General features: G+C 40.9%; 2 protein-coding genes across 2 annotated transcripts; both read left to right on the top strand.

Annotated features, from left to right (window-relative positions):
• The first annotated feature begins 1724 nt into the window (after positions 1-1724).
• On the top strand, positions 1725-8663 carry LOC135411977 (uncharacterized). The gene is made up of 2 exons (XM_064650247.1): positions 1725-1858; positions 8524-8663. The coding sequence occupies exons 1-2, from the start codon at positions 1820-1822 to the stop codon at positions 8617-8619; spliced, it is 135 nt and encodes a 44-aa protein (XP_064506317.1). The 5' UTR covers positions 1725-1819; the 3' UTR covers positions 8620-8663.
• On the top strand, positions 8532-15236 carry PTP4A1 (protein tyrosine phosphatase 4A1). Its single transcript, XM_064650246.1, has 5 exons — positions 8532-9073; positions 10552-10644; positions 11023-11153; positions 12714-12788; positions 13619-15236. Exons 1-5 carry the CDS (start codon positions 8969-8971, stop codon positions 13734-13736), a joined length of 522 nt encoding a protein of 173 aa, XP_064506316.1. The 5' UTR covers positions 8532-8968; the 3' UTR covers positions 13737-15236.
• Positions 15237-19550: the final 4314 nt, after the last annotated feature.

Below are 19550 nucleotides of genomic sequence, written 5' to 3'. Positions count from 1 at the left end.
TGTTGCAGCACAAAGTAACTGATCTTAAAATCCTGATCAGTTTAATGTGCAATGAAACAGTAAACAAATGCATGTATTGTTGGAGGGAAAAAACCCAAACAACACAAACACAAAAACAAAACAGTGTGGCTTAAAGCACATAAAGAGCTGTTTAATCTCAGAACTCTATCCAGAGCAAATTCCTCAAGCTTTATTAATGAGAGATGTGTTGACTTTATTTCTTTTTTCCTCAAAACCTTCCTAACATTGCAACAAATAAACAATTTTCCAAGCGGCCATTAACCTTGGGATCATCTTCTTGTTTTATAGCATTCGGAGCACATTTTCAAGAAGTTTTATATGGAGAAGTAGAAACAGCTGCAAGTTCACCCCAGACACGTGTCCTAAGTCAGTAAACACAAACCGCAATGTAAATAAATATAGCCCAGATCTATTTATAGCCCAGAAAAGCTGAGTACATTATGCGAGCACAGACATGGTCTTATAGCCACGTGAAGCCAGGTGGAGTGAAAGGTAATATAGTCATGTTCTGAGTAACAGACCTCACCAGTCAGTGACCATGAACACCTCTGGTTTGTAGAGACTAGATAAAACCAGGCCATTTGGGCGAAACCACAAAACAGCATACCTTTGTACAAGCCAATACTCACTGACGAGACTCACAATTGTTCATTTTTTACATTAAAAAACAACTTCTGCAGGCTCTTGTAATCTGTAACAATAACATGCAGTTGAAAGACTTAACTAGTTAAATACTAAAACAGTTTCAGACAAACTGATTCTAAAAATAGGCTGCTATTTCACAAAGCTGGCGCTGACCCACATTGAGGTGTTTCCCAGGTTGCCCGTGTCCAGCCGGCTGACGTGCCTGTGTCCCTTGGGCATAGCAGTGACACTGTCGGTGCTTCCCAACGCTGGGCTCCAACTCCTGATCACGCTTTTCAGAAACCCCTGTGCTGTTCCCTAGGAGGGAGAGGGAACACAAGGGTGAGAGAGCCCCTGTTGTTTCCCACACCACTTCTGGCCTACTGGGCTGATCTCCTATGTGTAACACCAGAAATCACCGTTTTTATCCCGACTTAAAGAACACAGGGTAATCCGCGGGCAAAACGCGCTAAGAGTTTCCTGCCAGCATTAAACTCGCCAAAGCGGTTTTGCGGCCCGCGGGCGAAGGGCCCGAGGGATTAAACCCGCCCGGGGGCCGCGCTGCGCCATCCTGCGTCCTACGGCCCCCGCGGGAGCGGCTGTCCCGCCTCGCCCCGCCGCGGCGGGCAGCAGGGACTGCGCGGCAGAACGCAAGACTCGCCGCCCAACGGGATCCCGAGCTCGCCGCAGGCGCTCCCAGCGCAGCCGCCGGCATCGGCCCCGACGGGTGGGGCCACGCGGGGCGGCCCAGCCCGGCCCCCGGCGGCGCCCCCGCCCCGGCCCCATTCACGAACCGGTTCCCGCCGGCCGCCTCCGCCGCTCGCACCGCCCGCACCCGGCGCCACCCCGCCCCACGAGGCCTCGCGCCCGCCCCGGACGCGCCGACGGCGGCTCTGATTGGGCGGGAGCGACGCCCGTCAGTGACGCGCGCGGGCGAGGGGCGGGGCCGGGGCGCTCGTGGGGGAGGCGGCGCCGAGTGTCGCTCCTGGTGCAGCCGCGTCCGCCCGGCGCTGCCCGCAGAGCCGTCCGCCCGCCGCAGCCGCTGTATGGTCCTGCCCCGCGCCGCCGCCGCCGAACCCCCGCCGGCAGCTCCGCGGCCTCCAGCGCCTCCGCCTCCTCCCCCTCCTGGTTCTGCTCCTCCTGCCCCCGGCTGTGGCGCCCGCACCCCGGCTGTATGATCAGGCTACAGTCTTCAATGAGTAACCATATTCCTGTGAGTGCCGCCCGCCCGCGCCCTCCGGCCCCCCGCCCCGCGGGCCGCCCGACCGTGCCCGGCTCCCCGCGCTTCTCCCCCTGCTCCTCCATGTTATCCCTTTGTTCTCTCGCCCGGCTGCAGGCGGCTTCTCGAAGCGCTGGGCTGCGGCTCCCCTCGGGCGGGCCGCTGGAGCGCCGAGCCCGCCGGGCTGCGGCAGGACTCGGCCTCTCTGCCGCCCCCGGCGCCCCTCTCTCCTCTTCCGCCGGGAAAGGAGGAGACGGCGACCTCTCCGCGGCTCCCGGGCGGCCCGGCCCGGGCACAAAGCCGCTTTGTGAACCCAGCTGCCGCCTGCCCCGCCCGCCGGCCCGGCCTTCCCCCCGCCAGGGTCTGTGTCTGCCGGGCCGGGTCTCCCGCCGGGAAGGGCAGCGCCCCCGGGGCCGGGGCTCCGCGCCCAGGGCCGTGCCAGGAGCCTCTTGCCGGGGGGAGGCCGAGCCGGGCGGCGGCTCCGGGGGACAAGATGGCTCCGCGTCGGGAGCCTGATCGAGGCGTGATGCGAACCCGTGACCGCCGCACCGGGACACGGCCCGGCCCGCGCGGCGCTGCCGCGGCCCGGACACCGTCACCTCGCCGGGGACAGAGGGACGGGCGGAGCGGGAGCCCGGCACCCCGCGGCTGGGGGCGGCCGGGGCCCGGCGCTGTCCGGGCAAGCCGGGGCTTGCCCGCGGGCGGTTGGCGGCCCGGCCCGGTGCCAGGCGCGGCTGCCGCGGCTGGCGCTCGCCCCCCGCCGCGGCCCCACGTGCGCGGTCGAGGCGAAGGCGGCCCGGCGGCGGCTTTGTCTCCGCCGTGCTCGGGCGGGGAGGCAGCGCCGGCTGCGAGCGAGGACGTGAGTCCTTTCCAAAATGAGCCCTATGCAGTAGAGGTGGGGTATGCCCGAACTCGGTTGTGCAGCCTGTCTTGTTCGGCAGGAAAAGTCCGCAGAGAAGTATTAAGTACACGTTGAAGCAGATATTTCTCTAACAATCTGCCTCGAACCTCAGAAGCTGACGACTGTAGTCAAATACCTTAATTTTGACCGAACCTGCTTTTAAGACCTTGCCATCTGGCTTTTCAAGGAAGGCATTTCCTTCTGGAGGTGGATCACAGTTCACCATTGGAAGATTTTGCTTTCCTCATATGCTTGCCGGTTTTTTTGTGGGGTTTTTTTTTTTTTTACCCCCTCTAGTAATCTCGGTGCCTGTGCTGCCTAACATCTGTGACCACAGAGCGCTCTGTATATTTAAGCACAATCAATCAAATAACACATGGCTTGCTGGTGGTAGCATGCCTTCCAGAAGCAGGGAAACAAGAAAGACAAAAAACTAACAAAATCAAGGAACCTACAGTAACAGAAGCAGGATTGTTTGCTCTCTGGTAGGCAGCTATGCGCATGGCAAGTATTATGAGCTGACAGTTGTACAGTTTTTTGGCATGAGGTTCCTGTGATTCTGGTGTTTCCTATTTCTGCTGGAAACAACTTTCCAGTATGTCTACCTGCATCTGCTGAGTCTTTCAAAAGCAGTGACTCAGAAGTATGAACCCTGTCTCTTTGTAATCTCATAAAACTGCCAAACCAAGAAAACTGAAGATTACACTTAAATGTCAGCTCATATTATTCTAGTGATGGAACAGCGAAATTGAAATTGTCTTGCCAGGAACAGAGTTGTTTTGGGGAAAAATGTGGAAGAAGCAATATAGAAATTGCAGAGCCATGAGAAGAAATATGAGAGAGAAAGGAAAATGAGTGACAGATACAGCAGGAGCCAAGGGAGAAGGTTGTCATTGTCTTACTGAAACTAAATGTGTCAGTAAGGCGGTAAATAAATAGAATTTAGCCTTATCTAATAACTTTCGTCAAGTGAAACTTCCCTTTTCTGGCAGAATATGTGCCACATAAGAATGCCGGATCTATCCCGGTGTGTAGGCTGACTGTAAGTGATGACTTTTAAACATTAACCTGAGCGCCCAGATAAGAGTATTACTGAATTGTAAACTAGCAGCAGATATTCACCTTCTTTAAAAAATTAAAACTTGCTTTATCGGATCAATAGAAGAGATATTTCTGTATTAAATGCAAGTCAGTAACTCCTTACCACATTCTTCTGTAAGTCCTTACAGAAGTCAGTAATTCCTTACCACAGCAACTTCCTGTTAGGTGTTAATGACTTTATTAAACTTGATGAAATACAGCAATAACTCTCTTTCTGTGTATGTGCTAAATTTCTCACGTTATTGCTTAAAACATAATTGAATAATACTTTAGTAGAATGGTGGGATTTAAATAGTTTGCTGTTGAAATGGCATTGTTAAGTCATTTAGACAAGGGAATGAAATGGGTTTTTTGGTGTCTTATTTTCCGCAATATCTGCTAAGGCTTCTTAGCGTGTTGTTTCTGTGGTCCACACAGAAGAACTCTGAACGCAGTCACATGGCCTCAGTTTCATCATCTTTGGAAGTTGCATTGACTTGTTATACAGGAAGTTTTGAGATAATTTTTTCTTCCCCCTTCACTGCATGTTTGAACCACGAGAACATCCTTCCGGCAGAGAGCATGTCGCAACAAATTTATGATAAACCTTTCCCTTCCTGTCAGTGAGATCTGAGTGTATCTTCTTAGGCAATGGGTTGCTGTCTGTGGCTAAAATGGACAATGTTATCACTGTGGATATTACAGTACGGGCCCAGTAGATAGGAGATACATCTTGTCAACAGCACCTTACAAAGGTGTGCCTCTGTCTTGCCTTATGGCTTCACAGTTTGTACCCCTTACCCTCCCACTCTTCCCTGACTGCTCTGGCAGTTGCTGTTTAAGCCCTGAGTAGTAAGAGGAAGTCAGGGGTATCTGTCATTCAGTAACTTTTTGTCAGGTAGTAAGTTAGAGCAATGAACTTCCTTGCAGGTGTTCTCAAATTGTCATGAAATGTAGCTTATTTTAGTTCTCTAGTTCTTATCCTGTGGTTTTAGTAGGTGAGTGCGTGTCAGGTCTTGACTTCAGAGGATGGAAGACCACATAGTTGGTTCTGTATATAAATGTTTTCAGTCTATGAGGTGGTGGATTGAGCAACTGCGAATCATCTTGCTCATCTTCTGAAGGTAAAGTGTCATGTAACTGCATAAGCAAGTGCTTTTGTTTGCATGTTTTTCAAGATGCCACCGAGTTCTGGATAAGGACGTCAGCAGCATGGGATAACCTTACACCTCTTTGCTTTCCCCATATCAGTAACGATTTAACAGATTACTTTCATAAGCCGTTTTTGTCAGACACAAGTGATTGTTTCAAACCATGTATTAACATACGTGTGAGTCTGTTGGTCAGTGAAGACGGATACTTTAGCATTCTGTCTCAAAGAAGGGCATGAATTAAAGCCTTTCCTTCTACTTGAATAGACTGTTCTCTGACTTTTGCTAGCATGAATTATAGTAGGTGGTACAATCATAACTAACACAGCTGTAACCTATAATGGACAGGTTGCCTTCTCTTAATATGTGGCCCTGGCATATTAACCTTAGTTTTGTTTTCTAAGTTTATTTTGATGGCTCTAATGGTCTAAATGTTGTTTGGCTTTCTGTCATGATGGAAGCTGCTACTTTTTCCAAAATCCTTCAGTGTTAATTTTCCTCAAGGAAAACTTATATGTAAATTGAAAAGAATATACTGGAGTACCCAACTTAATGGTAAAAGCAATGAGTTGGTGTTGCTCTGTTAAAGAACCTTCTGCATACAACACTATGCATTTGAGTTTCACTTAGGCAACTTCATGCTTACCTGCCAAAACTGTATGAGACAATGTAGTAATTCTAAAGCCCTGTTTCCAAGCCTCTTGAAAGTTCCTGACATCATTTGAGTTCCCTCAAAGCCTGAGATTGTCTTAATTACTGCAACAGTATTTTTATAGCTGATTTCTCATCTTCCAGGTCTTTTTACTGAGGGTGGATGAAGCCTTGTACTGTAACTTAATGCCATAACACAAACAGCATGCCCATGTACTACTTTTCTTTAATTTTCATTTGATTCCCAGAACAGGACTAAACTAGACTGGCAGAGCTGTCTTAGTGTAGTACAGTGTGTTGCTGTCTAAAGGAGTTGGTCTGCATGTGAAGCTTTCCTGCTAGCATTGGTAAGAAGTGATGGCATTCACATCAAAGGAAAATATGAACTTTGCTCCTTTATAATATGGCAGCAGCAGTTGCCAAGGCAAACAGTGAGGCTTAAATACATTCTTGGTTAGGTCTTTAGCTGTGTGAATTATTAAGGTGCTGATGTGTGTAATACTAAGTCAGTAATTAACAAAATGAATTCCTTTGTAAGGGTTAATAACACATAGAACTCAAATGTAACATTGCATAATCTACTTGCTTCAGCTTTGTATAAGAATTTGAACTGTGCACCCAGTTTCTAGATATGATTAGCAATTTGCATTAAAATGAATGATTTTTTTACTTAACTAATACTTTGCTGCCTGCTGTTTTCCTTATCCCCACGATGAGTTTGTCTGGTATCTTGAGAACTCCTAGTTGCATGCTAAGGGCAGCCTGCCTAGCATGCTGGATGAATTCTCATTATTTCTTTCTCCCTACCTGTCCTAGTATGGAGACATGTTAACTGCTTCCCATTACACTGTGTTCTTTTTCCCCCCATTCTGTGTCCTCAAGCTCACTTTCATGCATTTCTGTTTCCGACAGCCTCCACTCCCTCATCCTCTACCAGGGAAAAGGACTGTCTGTGATTCTTCTTAGGAAGAGATAAACATGAGATCTGCCAGTGCATGCAAAAAGTAGCACAAGACCTTGTGCAGCTGTATCTGCTTAAAGCTGTCCTGTCCCTTTTTGCTGTTCTGCTTCTTAAACTAATTGAAAGCGACTTTAAATAAGTTATCTTCAGTTCTTTTTTTTCAGTTGCTATTTTAGCTGTTTCCTAGGTCTGGTCCTAGGAGGCTTTTAAAAGCACACCTGCCACCTTCTGCTAGGACATGGCTGGTGAGTCAGATGATGATTCTTGGAGTTCTTCCGAGTCTGAATTCTCCTGGTTCCTGTTACTCTGTTGGCCTTTGACTTCAGAGGACCCTTCTTACTCCTTTTTCATGCCTATTATAGAGTTCTTGCTGTCTCTCAAGTTGTCAAAAATAAAAACTGAAATAGGTTTTTTGCAACTGGCAAACTTAATCCTATAGTCTTTGCTACCAGCTGATGGTAGTATCTCTGGATTGGCAGCAAAATGCATGTGAAATTGTTATCTTAGTTTCTTTCTGTTAACTTAATTCTCATATCTGTTAGCAAGTTGGGGGTTTTTTGTGTGGTTTGGTTTGTTTGTTTGTTTTGTTTGTTTGTTTGTTTCAAGTCATGCCTGCAATTAACACCTTAAAACTCTTATCAGGAAGCTGTCTGAAAATGAAAATGAGTTGCCTGACTAACATAAATAACTTTTTTCTGCTAAACATTTGTGGGATCAATTATGTTTCTCTCTGGTACCTAAGTATATTTGGTGGGCACGTGGTTCAACTTGTACCTCTCTTTTGGGAAACAGAACTCCTCTTGTTTTCCCTTCTGTTCCCTACGCAGGTGTCCTCAGCAGGACTGGTACTGTGGCTGGGTACAAAACTAACTCCTCAGCTGGAAGGGTTCCACAGTGCATAAAAGCATATCTTGGTGCTTCATTTACAACATCTGCAAATGAATACCCAACTTGGAGCAGTTCATTTGCTATCTTAATTCCTAGTTGCGTCTTGTAGTAATTATATATATAAATTTAACCATAGCTAAACAGCATACCACTGGACAGGAATAACCTGTTCAATAAACTTGCTTATGTATGGTTTTAGCTAGACTATTACTGCTATCTTGGTATAAATAAAGTCCTGGTGTGAAAAGACAGTTAAAAGCATATGAAGGTTGCTATGGGTCCTCAGCCTTTAGTATGTGAAATGTTCCTTAGTTAGAAATCTGTGTGCCTTGAAAGTCTCAAAGTGTTCGAAAGCTCACATTTTGTTGTTAGACCACAAAGACTGCATTTGCTTTCATGGCCTCCTATTTAAGTCAGGTGGATTTATGTGCTTTTTTTTTTCTACTGGCTGTTCTGCATGTGAATTAATGATGCTTACAAGCAAAGTAAGTTTTTTAGCCGTTAAGACAAGTGATTCTACTTTTAAGTAGAGACTGATAGTTTTGTTCAGACACTAAAAATTGTCCACTGCTGAACTTGAATATTCAAGGAATCTCATCCTTGCTTTCATGAGACTACTTAAAGTCACTGTCACTTTAGTAGATGTTGTGATATCTCTCAATTCAGAATGGAAAAGGAAGTTGTATGGGTATCCTGGAAAAAGTATGCTTTATATAAATACTGGGGTTCTTAAAACTTGTTGCTATGTTTAGCACATCCGAATTGGTGTTTTAAAACATTTCAGCATTTGGTGTTGAAATAACCCTATATGGAAACTTTGTATTAAGTAAATGTATTTTCAAATAATCCTTGCTAAGAAAGGTGACAGGATTCTTACAGAAACCTAATTCTTGGAATAAAAAATAAACTTCATGAAACTGCTTAGTTGCTGTGTTTTTATTTTTTCATTTGATAATGCTTGATGTCTTAAAAATAACCTTGTTTCACCTGTCCTCATTATGCTTTTTTTTCCCCCCTCTCTTTACAGCAGTTCTGTGGTGTTCTTGGTCACACATTTATGGAGTTTCTGAAGGGCAGTGGAGACTACTGCCAGGCACAGCACGACCTCTATGCAGACAAGTGAACTGTAGAAATTCATTACTACTCCACCAAGAAGCCCCCCTAAGAGTGGTTGACCAGGATAAGAAGTTTTGAATTGAAATTGGCAGAGCATTTAACAACAGAATTCAGACCTGGATGGGGTAAACCTCAGTGCACTGCCTTTCTTTTGCCTCAGTATTACTGGATTGAAGAATTGCTGCTTCTTGTTAGGAGGTTCATTTCATTTCCCATTGCTCCCAACTTCATACTTCCAAGCACTGAGAATTTCACGTGGAGTATAGTGAAGTAGACTTCAGTTTCTCTGCATCACTTCTGTATTAGAATTTTTTTTAACCCTTTCATAATCTTGTTGCATGTTTAACTAAATCAATATGGCCCGAATGAACCGCCCTGCTCCTGTGGAAATCACCTACAAGAACATGAGATTCCTGATCACACACAATCCAACCAATGCAACCTTAAACAAATTTATAGAGGTAAGGCCAGGACACAATTCTTACTGATGTGGTTTTTTAATGCCTGAGCAACGTGCTGTATTTACAATTTCCTTCTTTACTAGTTGCTAATGGCTGTGAAAGCCATGAGGAAGTACTGAAATTGTTTGTATATTGACTTTTTTCAAATACTGATGCTGTGCTTCAAAGAGCTACAGACAAATCTATTCAGATATACTTTGGCCTTCACAAATGTAATTCTGATAGTGAAGCCAAATAATAGTTATACCATAATGGTACATTAAGTATGTTGTTTAGGTCTGAAAACAGGAATTATTTGGCAGAGTTATGTGTAGAACAAAACAAATATCTGCTAGTGATAGGAACTTGAATTCAGATTGGGCTAAAGTGGTGTAACATTTCCTTGCAGTTACTGCATAGTGATTAAAAAGATAATAATTCACTATATGTCGTGGATCAGAACCTTAGGAACAAATAACAGGCTTGCAATATGCTTTCACTGCCTAGCTTCCTCCAGTGTTAGCAGATTATGGTTTTAATGTAGCTTAAGAGGATCGTCTGTGTCATGGTGTCTACTTGAGTGAAATTTGTGGCAGTAGGCTTACTCTGCATCCAGAGGTGCTGAAGTTACTTTTAAGTGTTTTGGTACGTGCTGAAATCGTTTACTGCCAGGTAGCTTGGCATATGTTGCTAATACTGCTGGTATCGAATTTATCATCAAAAACTTGTATCCAGTGTGTTGGAACTGTAAAGTGTGCTGGTATATAAAGTGTATGCTAGTTCTTGCAAAGTTACTTCCTGGTAAGGTCTGAGTTTGCAAAGTCCCTCATTAGCAAGATTTTAGGTGTATTATAGCTCAATTTTGCATTTGGAGTGGTATAATTTATGGGAAACAGTAGAATAACATTTGCTTGACTTTATACTACCACACGTAGATAAAGTGTGCTTAGGCTATGCTTCAGGCAGTTCAGTTCAGACAATGTGAATGATGGGTCGTTGCAGGAATAATAAAGAGTGAGTGCTTTTTTGGAAAGCTAAATTTTGTTATTCACTAGTTAGGACAACTCATAGTTCTTAACAATAAGTGGTCTTACAGACCTATTTTGAGCAGAGAGAGAAGGGGAAGATTTAAACCTCGCTCAGAGGGGTTTACTGAAGTATGTAGCTTTGCAAACTGGGAAACTTCCTGTTCCTTTAAAAGGAATGATCTTTTGGAGATGGACTACTTGATTAATTAATATTTAGCTGGATCTGATTTTAGATTAAAAAAAGTTTGATCCAACATAACAAAACTTAATCTGCACGTAAAACTATGTTTGCAGCAGAACTTAAGGGTATCTGGCATGAGCACATAGACTTCTAGTTATTTCAGCTTTCTCTGTTCTTCACAGGGTGGCAAGCATTTGTATGAGGTTACTTACTGAGTAAACTTACTGAGAAAATTAAATGGTTAAGTGCAACTAGTTTGCTCTCACAGCAACTTTTTTTTCACTCCCTAGGAACTTAAGAAATATGGTGTTACCACAGTGGTAAGAGTGTGTGAAGCTACTTATGACACTGCTCCGGTGGAAAAAGAAGGCATTCAGGTTTTGGTAAGTAGTGTAAAAGCAGAGTTTAAAACCAACCCATTCCCCACCCCACCCCTTCCAAAAAAAATAATTCTTTCGATACCACCTTATTAACTCTATGAGTATGTTCAAGCAGCTGATGGAGGAAAAAGCTGTGCAGTCATTCTTTCTTGTCAGGAAAAAATTTCAGTTTTGATCAAAATCATATGCTCAATGAAAACTGATTGAAAGGAATGTATTCCTAATATTGCTGTAGTTATACTGCTAGAAAATCGTAGGTTTAAATGGTTTCCTTAGCTGTCAGCACTTTGTCCATTGTATCCCCTCCTTTTTTTTGCCTACACACACATCTTACAAGCAAAAAGAGTTCCATCTTTGTATATTTGTCATCCTGTATTCTAGGATTGGCCCTTTGATGACGGTGCTCCACCATCCAACCAGATTGTTGATGATTGGCTAAACCTCCTTAAAGTTAAATTTCGTGAAGAACCTGGTTGTTGTATTGCTGTACACTGCGTTGCTGGTCTTGGAAGGTGAGCGAAGCTTTATAAAGATCTGTTGAATTCCTGGTCAGACTTGTTCAGCCAGATCTAGTACAGAAGTTTGAGGTAAATGTAATATAGTCACATATCCCGTATTGGAATGACCTCACACTTAAAAATAGTGAAGATGGCAGGAAACTGTTGTATACATCTGTTAAGGCCTTTTGGTCAACAGATGATGCTACAATCACAGCTCTCACAAAATCTACTGCATTAAGGAAACAAGTATATTCTTGTACCAAGCATATTGATAAATGTCCCATTGGTATTTCTGTTTTGCTAAGTCTTCTTTTTTTTTTTAATGCTTTTGTTTTTATTGACTTGCCTGCTTCCTCTTCATCTCCATTTCAGTATTATTGTCAGTCTCCTTGTACCACGGGTATTGTAACCATTATCCACAAACAAGTGGCTGATTCTGGCACATCAAGACCAAAGTCTCAAACATCTATTTGTCTCACATCTAAGTGACCTCAAAATTATTAGTGATAATGCTAAATATTCTCCTCTTAGCCTGGCTCCCTCTGTCTGCTGCCACTGTCTTAAATACAGTTCCAACAGTTGGGACACATAATGATGTTTCTGTTATTGTTCTAGACTACCTGGGAACTAGATCTGTTCTAAAAGCAGTTGCTATATTATAGCTATGGATTTCAGTATGTCCAATTTAAAATGGAAGTTTCTGATCTTGCTGTCCATAAGCCTGGCTTATCCACTCCGTTATGGCTTCACATGTAACAAAGTTGACTGTAATGATAAATGTTGCCAAAACCGAAGTCTTTTTCTGCTGCTTAGAGTGCTACCTGTTGGGTTTTCTTCAAAATTGGGCAGCTAATTAGTTGAAAAGAATATTCTAGCATTCTATCATGTATGTTTTCTCTTAAATCCCTGAACATACAAAATCACTTAAGCTTGCTACTAGATGCACAACTCTGTTGCTCATGTGTGGCATGATTTTTTTTTTTTGAGCCATAAATTGCTAATGTATTTGGGCTTGATTTCTGTCAAGCTTTTCTAACTGAAAACTGTATTCTGTCAGATGAAGAATACTGTGGCAAGCAAGGAAATCCTCAGGGGAGTGCAGCAGCCTGTGGATTTCATCTGTTCCTAAAACTTGTTACACTACTTGTACATTTTGTCAGTTTTTATTGAACCTGACACTCCTCTTCTGTTTTCTGCTTTGGCGGTTCAGACTGCTTCTAGGGATGCTTCGTTGTGAAGGATAGAAACCCATATGCAACCCTTCCCCAGAATCAATTGCTTTGAAACAAATGGCTGAAGATTACTTTCATTTTATTCCAGTTGTACTCTCCTATACCTAAAGTCAAAAGCTAAGGTTGACCAGAGTTAATTTAAACCCTTATCTTAATGAGAATGAGTAACTCAAAAACAAGTGGTATAATAGCTCAATTAATATAGAAATGCCTTCTGCCTTTTTTGCCTTCCCAGAGAGGAAGCATCAGATACATAGGACAAAAGAGAGAACTGGGTAAAGGTTTTTCTGAGTATGCATTGACAAAAGCTAAACTGAATATAATTTCTTTTTTGAACTAGAGCTCCAGTCTTAGTTGCTCTTGCACTGATAGAATGTGGAATGAAGTATGAAGATGCAGTGCAGTTCATAAGACAGTAAGTATGAAGCTAATATGTAGCTGTTTCCAAGATTTAACGTGTTGGTACATCCTTGGGCACTAAAGGAAATTTTACATATGAGAGGCAGAATACCTTTAGAATTTAAGTTCTGTCTCCTAGCTAAAAGTAACACTCATTCACATTCGTGGATCCTTTCGTCTGTATTAGACAAAAGTGTGCTAAAATGTTCTTCCTAGTCTTTCCTGGTGGTCTACTGAAAACAAATATTTCCTTGGATTTTTTAAATAAGTGTAAGTTGGATGAGAAGAATTTTAGTCGCAATGTCTTAATTTTCAGGTTTCAGCTATATTTAAAAGAAGCTGCAGCTATTATAAACAATACCATAATACTTCTTGCATAATTGCTAAGTCTTTGAAGAGTTAAATTCAGCTTGTAGTGGTTCTATATAAAATGAGGAACAGGAAGACTGGTATTCCAAACAGTCAATCAACATGTACCTTTTTTTCACGTACTTAATGATTTGAGAAAACAAAGTTCAATTTCTGTTTGGCTTCTTATTATGGGGACTTAAAATATTTATGTACTTTCTTAATACTGTAAGATTTCTGGATTTTGTACATCAGAGGTAGAACACTGTCTTAAATGCTATGGACTCTTTTGAGCATGTGGTCCAATGAAGTATTTGTGAAAGGAAGCTACCACCCTCTTTCTTGGCACTGAACTTTCAATTATCCCTATTTTGGTTATAGCCTTGACTTAAAGGTGGCTTTTTTAAGTGACCTAAAAATATTTTTCTCTGGTTGGTGATATTATTTCACTGGGCAGGAGATTGATGTTCTGTTTAAAATATGTTTTCCTCCATCTAGGAAGCGGCGTGGAGCTTTCAACAGCAAGCAACTTCTGTACTTGGAGAAATACCGCCCCAAGATGCGTCTGCGCTTTAAAGACTCCAATGGTCACCGAAATAATTGTTGTATTCAGTAAAGCTTAACAGCCTATAGTACTTCCTTGGGAATAAAGGACGGAAACTAGAATTAAGCAGACTGCATGCCAGAGACATCAGTCTGGTATTTTTTAGTAGTAAAGGAAGCTTCCTTAGGAGTATTTAATAGGCTAAAGGCTAAGTAGAAATGCAACTTCTATGTTTAAGTAAATATCCGTTTGGAGACCCAGTAAATGTTTTTGCTGTACCCTGTTTCTGAGCTGTCTCCTTGTTTATTGATTACCAGATCAAATATCCTTGAATCATGCCGTTGAGTCTTACCCACCTAGTTTCAACTACTAAAAATTGGGGTACTAAAATAAATGAATCTGTAGAGAGATTAGGTGCCAAAACACCCAGCATATCAGCTATATGTTTTTCCTTAAAATGAGCATAGTTCTGATGATGTGAGAACTACCAGCTTATCTGGACCTTACTATCTTTTTTTCTACAGTCATTTCAATATTGAAGAATACGGCCTCTAAAGTAGTCTTGCCTGCTCACTGTATGTTTTGTCTCCCACAATCGCACTAGAATTATCAGGATTTGCACAGTCTGTTTTTTTAATACTATTAATTACAGCAACTTTTTACCCTTGCATCTGTACTTTTCTGTTACTTGCAGACCTCTCCATTTTACAAGTCATTACTCTCTGGTTATTCATGTAGAAGATCTTTTAAATTGTACAGAAGCACACAAGTCTTTAATGTCTCCAGACAAAAAGCCTTACAGTAAAATTATTGTTGGCACTTCATGTGCAACTTAACAGAGGGCCTGAAAAGGTTGGGAGGGGCTATTTAATATTTCTAGTAAAATGTTGCCTTTGTCTTGTGCAGGAAGTATAGAATATGCCCTTTACTTTAGTAAATATTTTTTTAAAACTTAGAAATGCTTTGTTATTGTAGCTAAAAATTCTTAATCAGAAAATTTCTGAAAAATCTTGTAGTTTTCTTTTACTGTACCTATTGACAGTTGTTTACCAACTATCGCTTTGTTGAAAGTGTGATTTTTTTTTTTTCTTCTTTTCGTTTTTCCTCCTTGAGTTTCTGCTGTGACTTGGGCAGATCTCTGTAATATTTTGTATGCCTTTCAAGCTGCGTAACTTAATATTTGGATACTTGATAATTTGTTTTATTATGTAATTGATAAAATGGTGATGTGTATTAATGTTAGTTCAACCATATATTTATACTGTCTTGGGAATGTGTGGTTATAGTTCTGTGGGAGAAATACTTTTGCCAGTGTTCACCAGCTTGTAAAATCTAGTGCGAGAGCTTAAAACATCTAAATAAATACTGAAATGCACTTAAAAGTTTGCTGAAATGCTCATCACTTTCACTTATTTTTGTGTACTTTGTCAGCAGTTTTGAGGTGCCTAAATTCAGAATCTAATCAGGCATCTGTTTTCTTTTTCTTTTTTTTTTTAATCTGGGTCTGAATGTCCCCTTTGTTGTAATGTTTGCTGTTTCTTTTACTCATAAATAAATGTGGACAAAAATTAATGATAGAAAGTACAGTATTTCTTTATGTAGCTTACTTGTGACTTGCCGTACTAAAATAGGTTACTTCCTTAGTGTTCTTGAAGCTGTTTTTGCAGCAAAGGCAGAAGAGTATATGCATCAGTAAAGCTTTGTTTAAAGGGTATTTTGTTTAATGGAATACAGCTTCATTTGACTGAGGAAATATTATCTTTTCTTTTGGAATGATGTCCAAAGACATCAATGTTTCTATTGTCAAGATGAACTAGATAATAGGAACAAGGGCAAAGACAAAATCTACAAAACTTCTGTAACTCAGTAGTACAGCAGGCTGATGTAAATACTGGTTTAACACAGATTAGTGTCCAAATCAAGTTAAAAATAATGATTTGGTCAGTCATGAAACTAGGACGAATCTGTAAAACAGCTACCAGTAAAATGCCTCGAATTTTTTTACTTACTTAAAATTATTAATGCAATTTCTATACATAGATCAGATTTTGCTCTGTCTCTACAGAATTCACATGGATAAGAAGGGTTGTGTTTAGGTTAAGAGCTCTTAACCAAGATCCCATCACTAACATGTTCTTTAGAACTTTAAACTTGAGACTAGGCTTGACTTCAGTTGATTTTAGTAAACAGGTTTCTGAAGAGGAAAAATCTGCATAACAAATGTCTGTTTAAAGCAAAGATCAAGTCAACTTTTGAACTGTTTCCATGTTTGGTCATGACTCTCTAAGGAGCAGAAAATGTCTCTTCCTCTTTTGTCTAACAATTCCAGTACACTTTAGGGACTAAAATGGTAACAACACTCAAAATGTGAAGATAAGATAGCAGATGGAAATACATAAAGCACGTTGAATAAAATCTATGTAATAGATATGAATTTACAAATTCAAGGAAGAAAATAATTACTGTATCCTTAGGCAAAAGCCTGGCATGGAAAACAGGCTTTAATGTCACATCTAATTTTTGATGTGTAGGATGACTATATAACTGCTTTGTCTCTTCAAGAGTTATGTTGTAGCAGTATCTAATCATATGGTAGCACATTCTTGTCATCTGCTAGACTGTTTTGTGCTGTGGACTTAATGGCTTGTGTAATTTGGTTTGTAAATGGTGGTTGTATTTACAGAATTCCTTAGCATGTAGGAGAAATATATATGGGAAATGGGGTAAGAGGGGGAGAGTATGATCTTGCAATTACTTCAGCAGAAAACTGCATATTGTTCTGTCATGCAGTCCCTAAATAATGCTGAGGAAAGATAGTCAAATGAGGTACTGTTAACTGGTTACCCAAAATCAAGTATAAAATTAAATTTGATTTTCTTGAATCTGATTCTCAAATGCTGAACAGCCTGTTTCAACTTAAGTCTATAAATACTTAAATATATATGAAATTATGTAGAACTACATGTTTCTGAACAGTCCTGAACAATTTCAGATTGAGTACTCAAAACTAGTTAATAGTTCTGATTGTTAATCTCCCTGGTGTTCAGTTCTCCTTGCATAAAAATCCATTCCAGTCCTCACAAGTGGGGCTGTTGTGGAGATAAGCAATAATTTCTGAAGTAATCAGACCCATCTGCAGTATTGCAGAAGGAACAGTGAGAACATGTGTAATTCTGTATTAAGGATGAATTCTGGTTTAGTCTTAAGATCTTTGGCCATAAGAAAAGTAGTAAAGCACTGCTCATTCATGTGAGCATTGTTTATCCTTACAAGTGAGATGGGATAAAAAATCTTGTGTAATTAAATAAATTTATTTGAGAGAACAGACTGAGGGTTCATAGATGACCTTACCTTTATTGTTTTAAAACTTCTGAGTACTTGACTGCAGCACTAATTATGCTTCTTTTTTTTTTTTTATTAAATATGTGCAACATGACTTAAAGTTACTGAGAGATAGTATTCAAAACAGTATTTTAGATTTGCAGGGATTTTGCTGTATCATTAAGCAAGTATTTTCTGTCAGCATAGGGAAAGTTGTCAAACCAGAGATAATAGTAATCTACTTGGAATAACATTTTTTTTTTTGCATGTATTTGTGTAATCCCACTGTAACAAAAAACCCAATAGTTTGCAAGTTGAATTCAGATCTCAAAATCAGGCTATGTTGGGTTTTATTAATAGCTGGGATGGAGTTATCTAAACAAATACAGATTTTTACATGTGAGTAAAGGCTTCCCTCACACTTAGTGAAAGGAGTTTTGGACTTCTCAGGTGTATGTCTCATATCTCATATGCTAAGGGAGATTCCTAAATTGGTTAGATGAAGACCTCTCTAAATGTGAAAGTGTAGTCTGTAAAGCATGGGACAGCAAATTCAGTTCACAGTGTTGGTATCTACAGGTAGATTAAATGTCTCAACTTCTTTGTGCAATAGTTCAAAATATCAGGTAAAGTATTTCTCTTAATGTACCCTGCTCTTAATGTGTAATAAACATTGACAACTGTAACCTGATTTTTTTTATATATGGATTTATGCTACAGGTAGCCACAGCAAGTCTTATTAGGCATTATTTTCCTCTTGATGATCACCAGCATGAATGCTGTTAATTTTGATGCATATTGTTCTAATGCATTGATAATTATCTCAATAACAACACAAGTTCCTTATCGGTGGAAAGGCTCTGCGAAGTAATAGTGGTTAAACAGTGGTCTGACAAGAAACGATAAGGACAGTGCCAGGAGATCAAGTTGCCTCCTTCAATTCCTGATTCAAATGAGAACTCTTAAAGTGTAGCTGAAGAAAACCAGATACCACAGTGTTTAGATACATAAGAATCCTCAAGGCAGAAATACTCAAATAGTAGAAGACATACAGTCTCAAACACTACATGTAACCTGTGTCAGTGTAACAAAACCTAAATGTGTGAAAAGGGTATTTTTAGTGGACTGGAGCTTAATTCCACGTTATTGGTGGAGTAACATCAGTAACAGATCCTTACCCTTCATATAAATTTGCACATGACAATACTATATCATCAAGTTTCACTGATGCTTGTTCTGAAGAAGAACTTGAATTACGTTTAGGCTTTGGAGGAGAAAGAACTGAAGGTGGTAAACTCTTCTTCCTAATCCATAGGACCATAGTTATGATATTGATCTGAATAGGACAGTGCCACTTCAGCATTGTCATGCACTTCATTGGTACTAGTAGGAAGCTACATGCATCTTAGTTTGTCTTCCATTCCCCAGTAAATCTGTGTGTCATTAGGTAGGGCATGCAAATCCTGGACTTGCCTTTAAAATTTCAATTTATAGCAACTTTCAGTTCATCATAATAAAAGCACATGAAGACAATGGGGACATAGCAGATGTGCAAAATCATGGAGTTCCCTCAAACTGCAAGTACAATCATCCCTTTATGCTTGATACGTAAGGTTTTCCACAGTAACACACCCCCTGCCTATCTCAGGGATGGGCTACCCTTCTCTCCACAACTTTGTATGGCAGAATTCTTAATTCTCCCTTCCTTCTAACTCGAGTTCCTTGTAGGATGCTATGGAGAATGGGTACCAAGAGTTATGTAGCCTTGATGCTCTGTCCAGAAATTCTTGGTTGTTTCTGTTTCACTTGTCTACTTCTCAAAACTCCCTTCTGGACTTCTTAATTGGTACCTGTTTATATTTCACTGGAAAAAAAGTACTAGTATTCAATGGCCCTTGATGTTTACATTCCTGTCTCAATTGCCTTCCACCACCACCAAGTATTTATGCTACTATGAACTTATGTCTCAAAAAGTTCTATTAAATGGCAAGCCCTTCCCCTTGGAAGTGGTTCTGAGCCAGGTCCAGGAAGGGAATTAGAATTATATATTATTGGGTTGAGGCATTAGGATGTTTTTGAAGGAAACCCCCTGATTGTGCCGTTTAGAACACAGAGTAATTTAGACAAAATCATTAAGAGATGATCTAGTCCAACCCCATGCTCAACACAGGGATAACTTCACAATTATATCAGATTATTTAGGAGCCTGTATTGTCAAGTTTTTAATATCTTCAAGGATGGAGATAACAGATTCTTCCAAATCTCTGCCCTGCAGGTGACTACTCTTCCCTTGGGAGCTAGTGAGAATTTTCTTGGATGCAATTTCCTTTTTTCTCACATTTTTCACTGTGACCTCCAAGAGAGTCTGTCTCTTCCTCTCTATGTCCACCTGCTAGGCAGCTGAAACAGCAGGAAATTTACTGCCTCAGCCTCATCAGGGTGAAGAAGCACAGTTTGGTATAAGTTCCAAGCCTCTAATAATCTTGGTGACCATCCACCAGGGTCCATTCCAGTTTGTCAATATCTTCATGTACTAGGGAATTTAAAATCAGACACAGTACTCCA

This window comes from Pseudopipra pipra, chromosome 3 (genome assembly GCF_036250125.1).
Source record: "Pseudopipra pipra isolate bDixPip1 chromosome 3, bDixPip1.hap1, whole genome shotgun sequence".
Classification (NCBI taxonomy): domain Eukaryota; kingdom Metazoa; phylum Chordata; class Aves; order Passeriformes; family Pipridae; genus Pseudopipra; species Pseudopipra pipra.
This window is presented reverse-complemented; position numbering and strand designations above follow the sequence as displayed.

What these genes read in the sequence shown, in the direction of transcription:
- LOC135411977 (XM_064650247.1), top strand. Translation starts at nt 1,820, where the DNA reads ATGATCAGGCTACAGTCTTCAATGAGTAACCATATTCCT. An exon ending in CAATGAGTAACCATATTCCT is followed by an intron (nt 1,859 to 8,523) that starts GTGAGTGCCGCC and finishes CTCTCTTTACAG; the next exon opens with CAGTTCTGTGGTGTTCTTGG.
- PTP4A1 (XM_064650246.1), top strand. Translation starts at nt 8,969, where the DNA reads ATGGCCCGAATGAACCGCCCTGCTCCTGTGGAAATCACCTACAAGAAC. An exon ending in AAGAAGGCATTCAGGTTTTG is followed by an intron (nt 10,645 to 11,022) that starts GTAAGTAGTGTA and finishes CCTGTATTCTAG; the next exon opens with GATTGGCCCTTTGATGACGG. An exon ending in GCAGTGCAGTTCATAAGACA is followed by an intron (nt 12,789 to 13,618) that starts GTAAGTATGAAG and finishes TCCTCCATCTAG; the next exon opens with GAAGCGGCGTGGAGCTTTCA.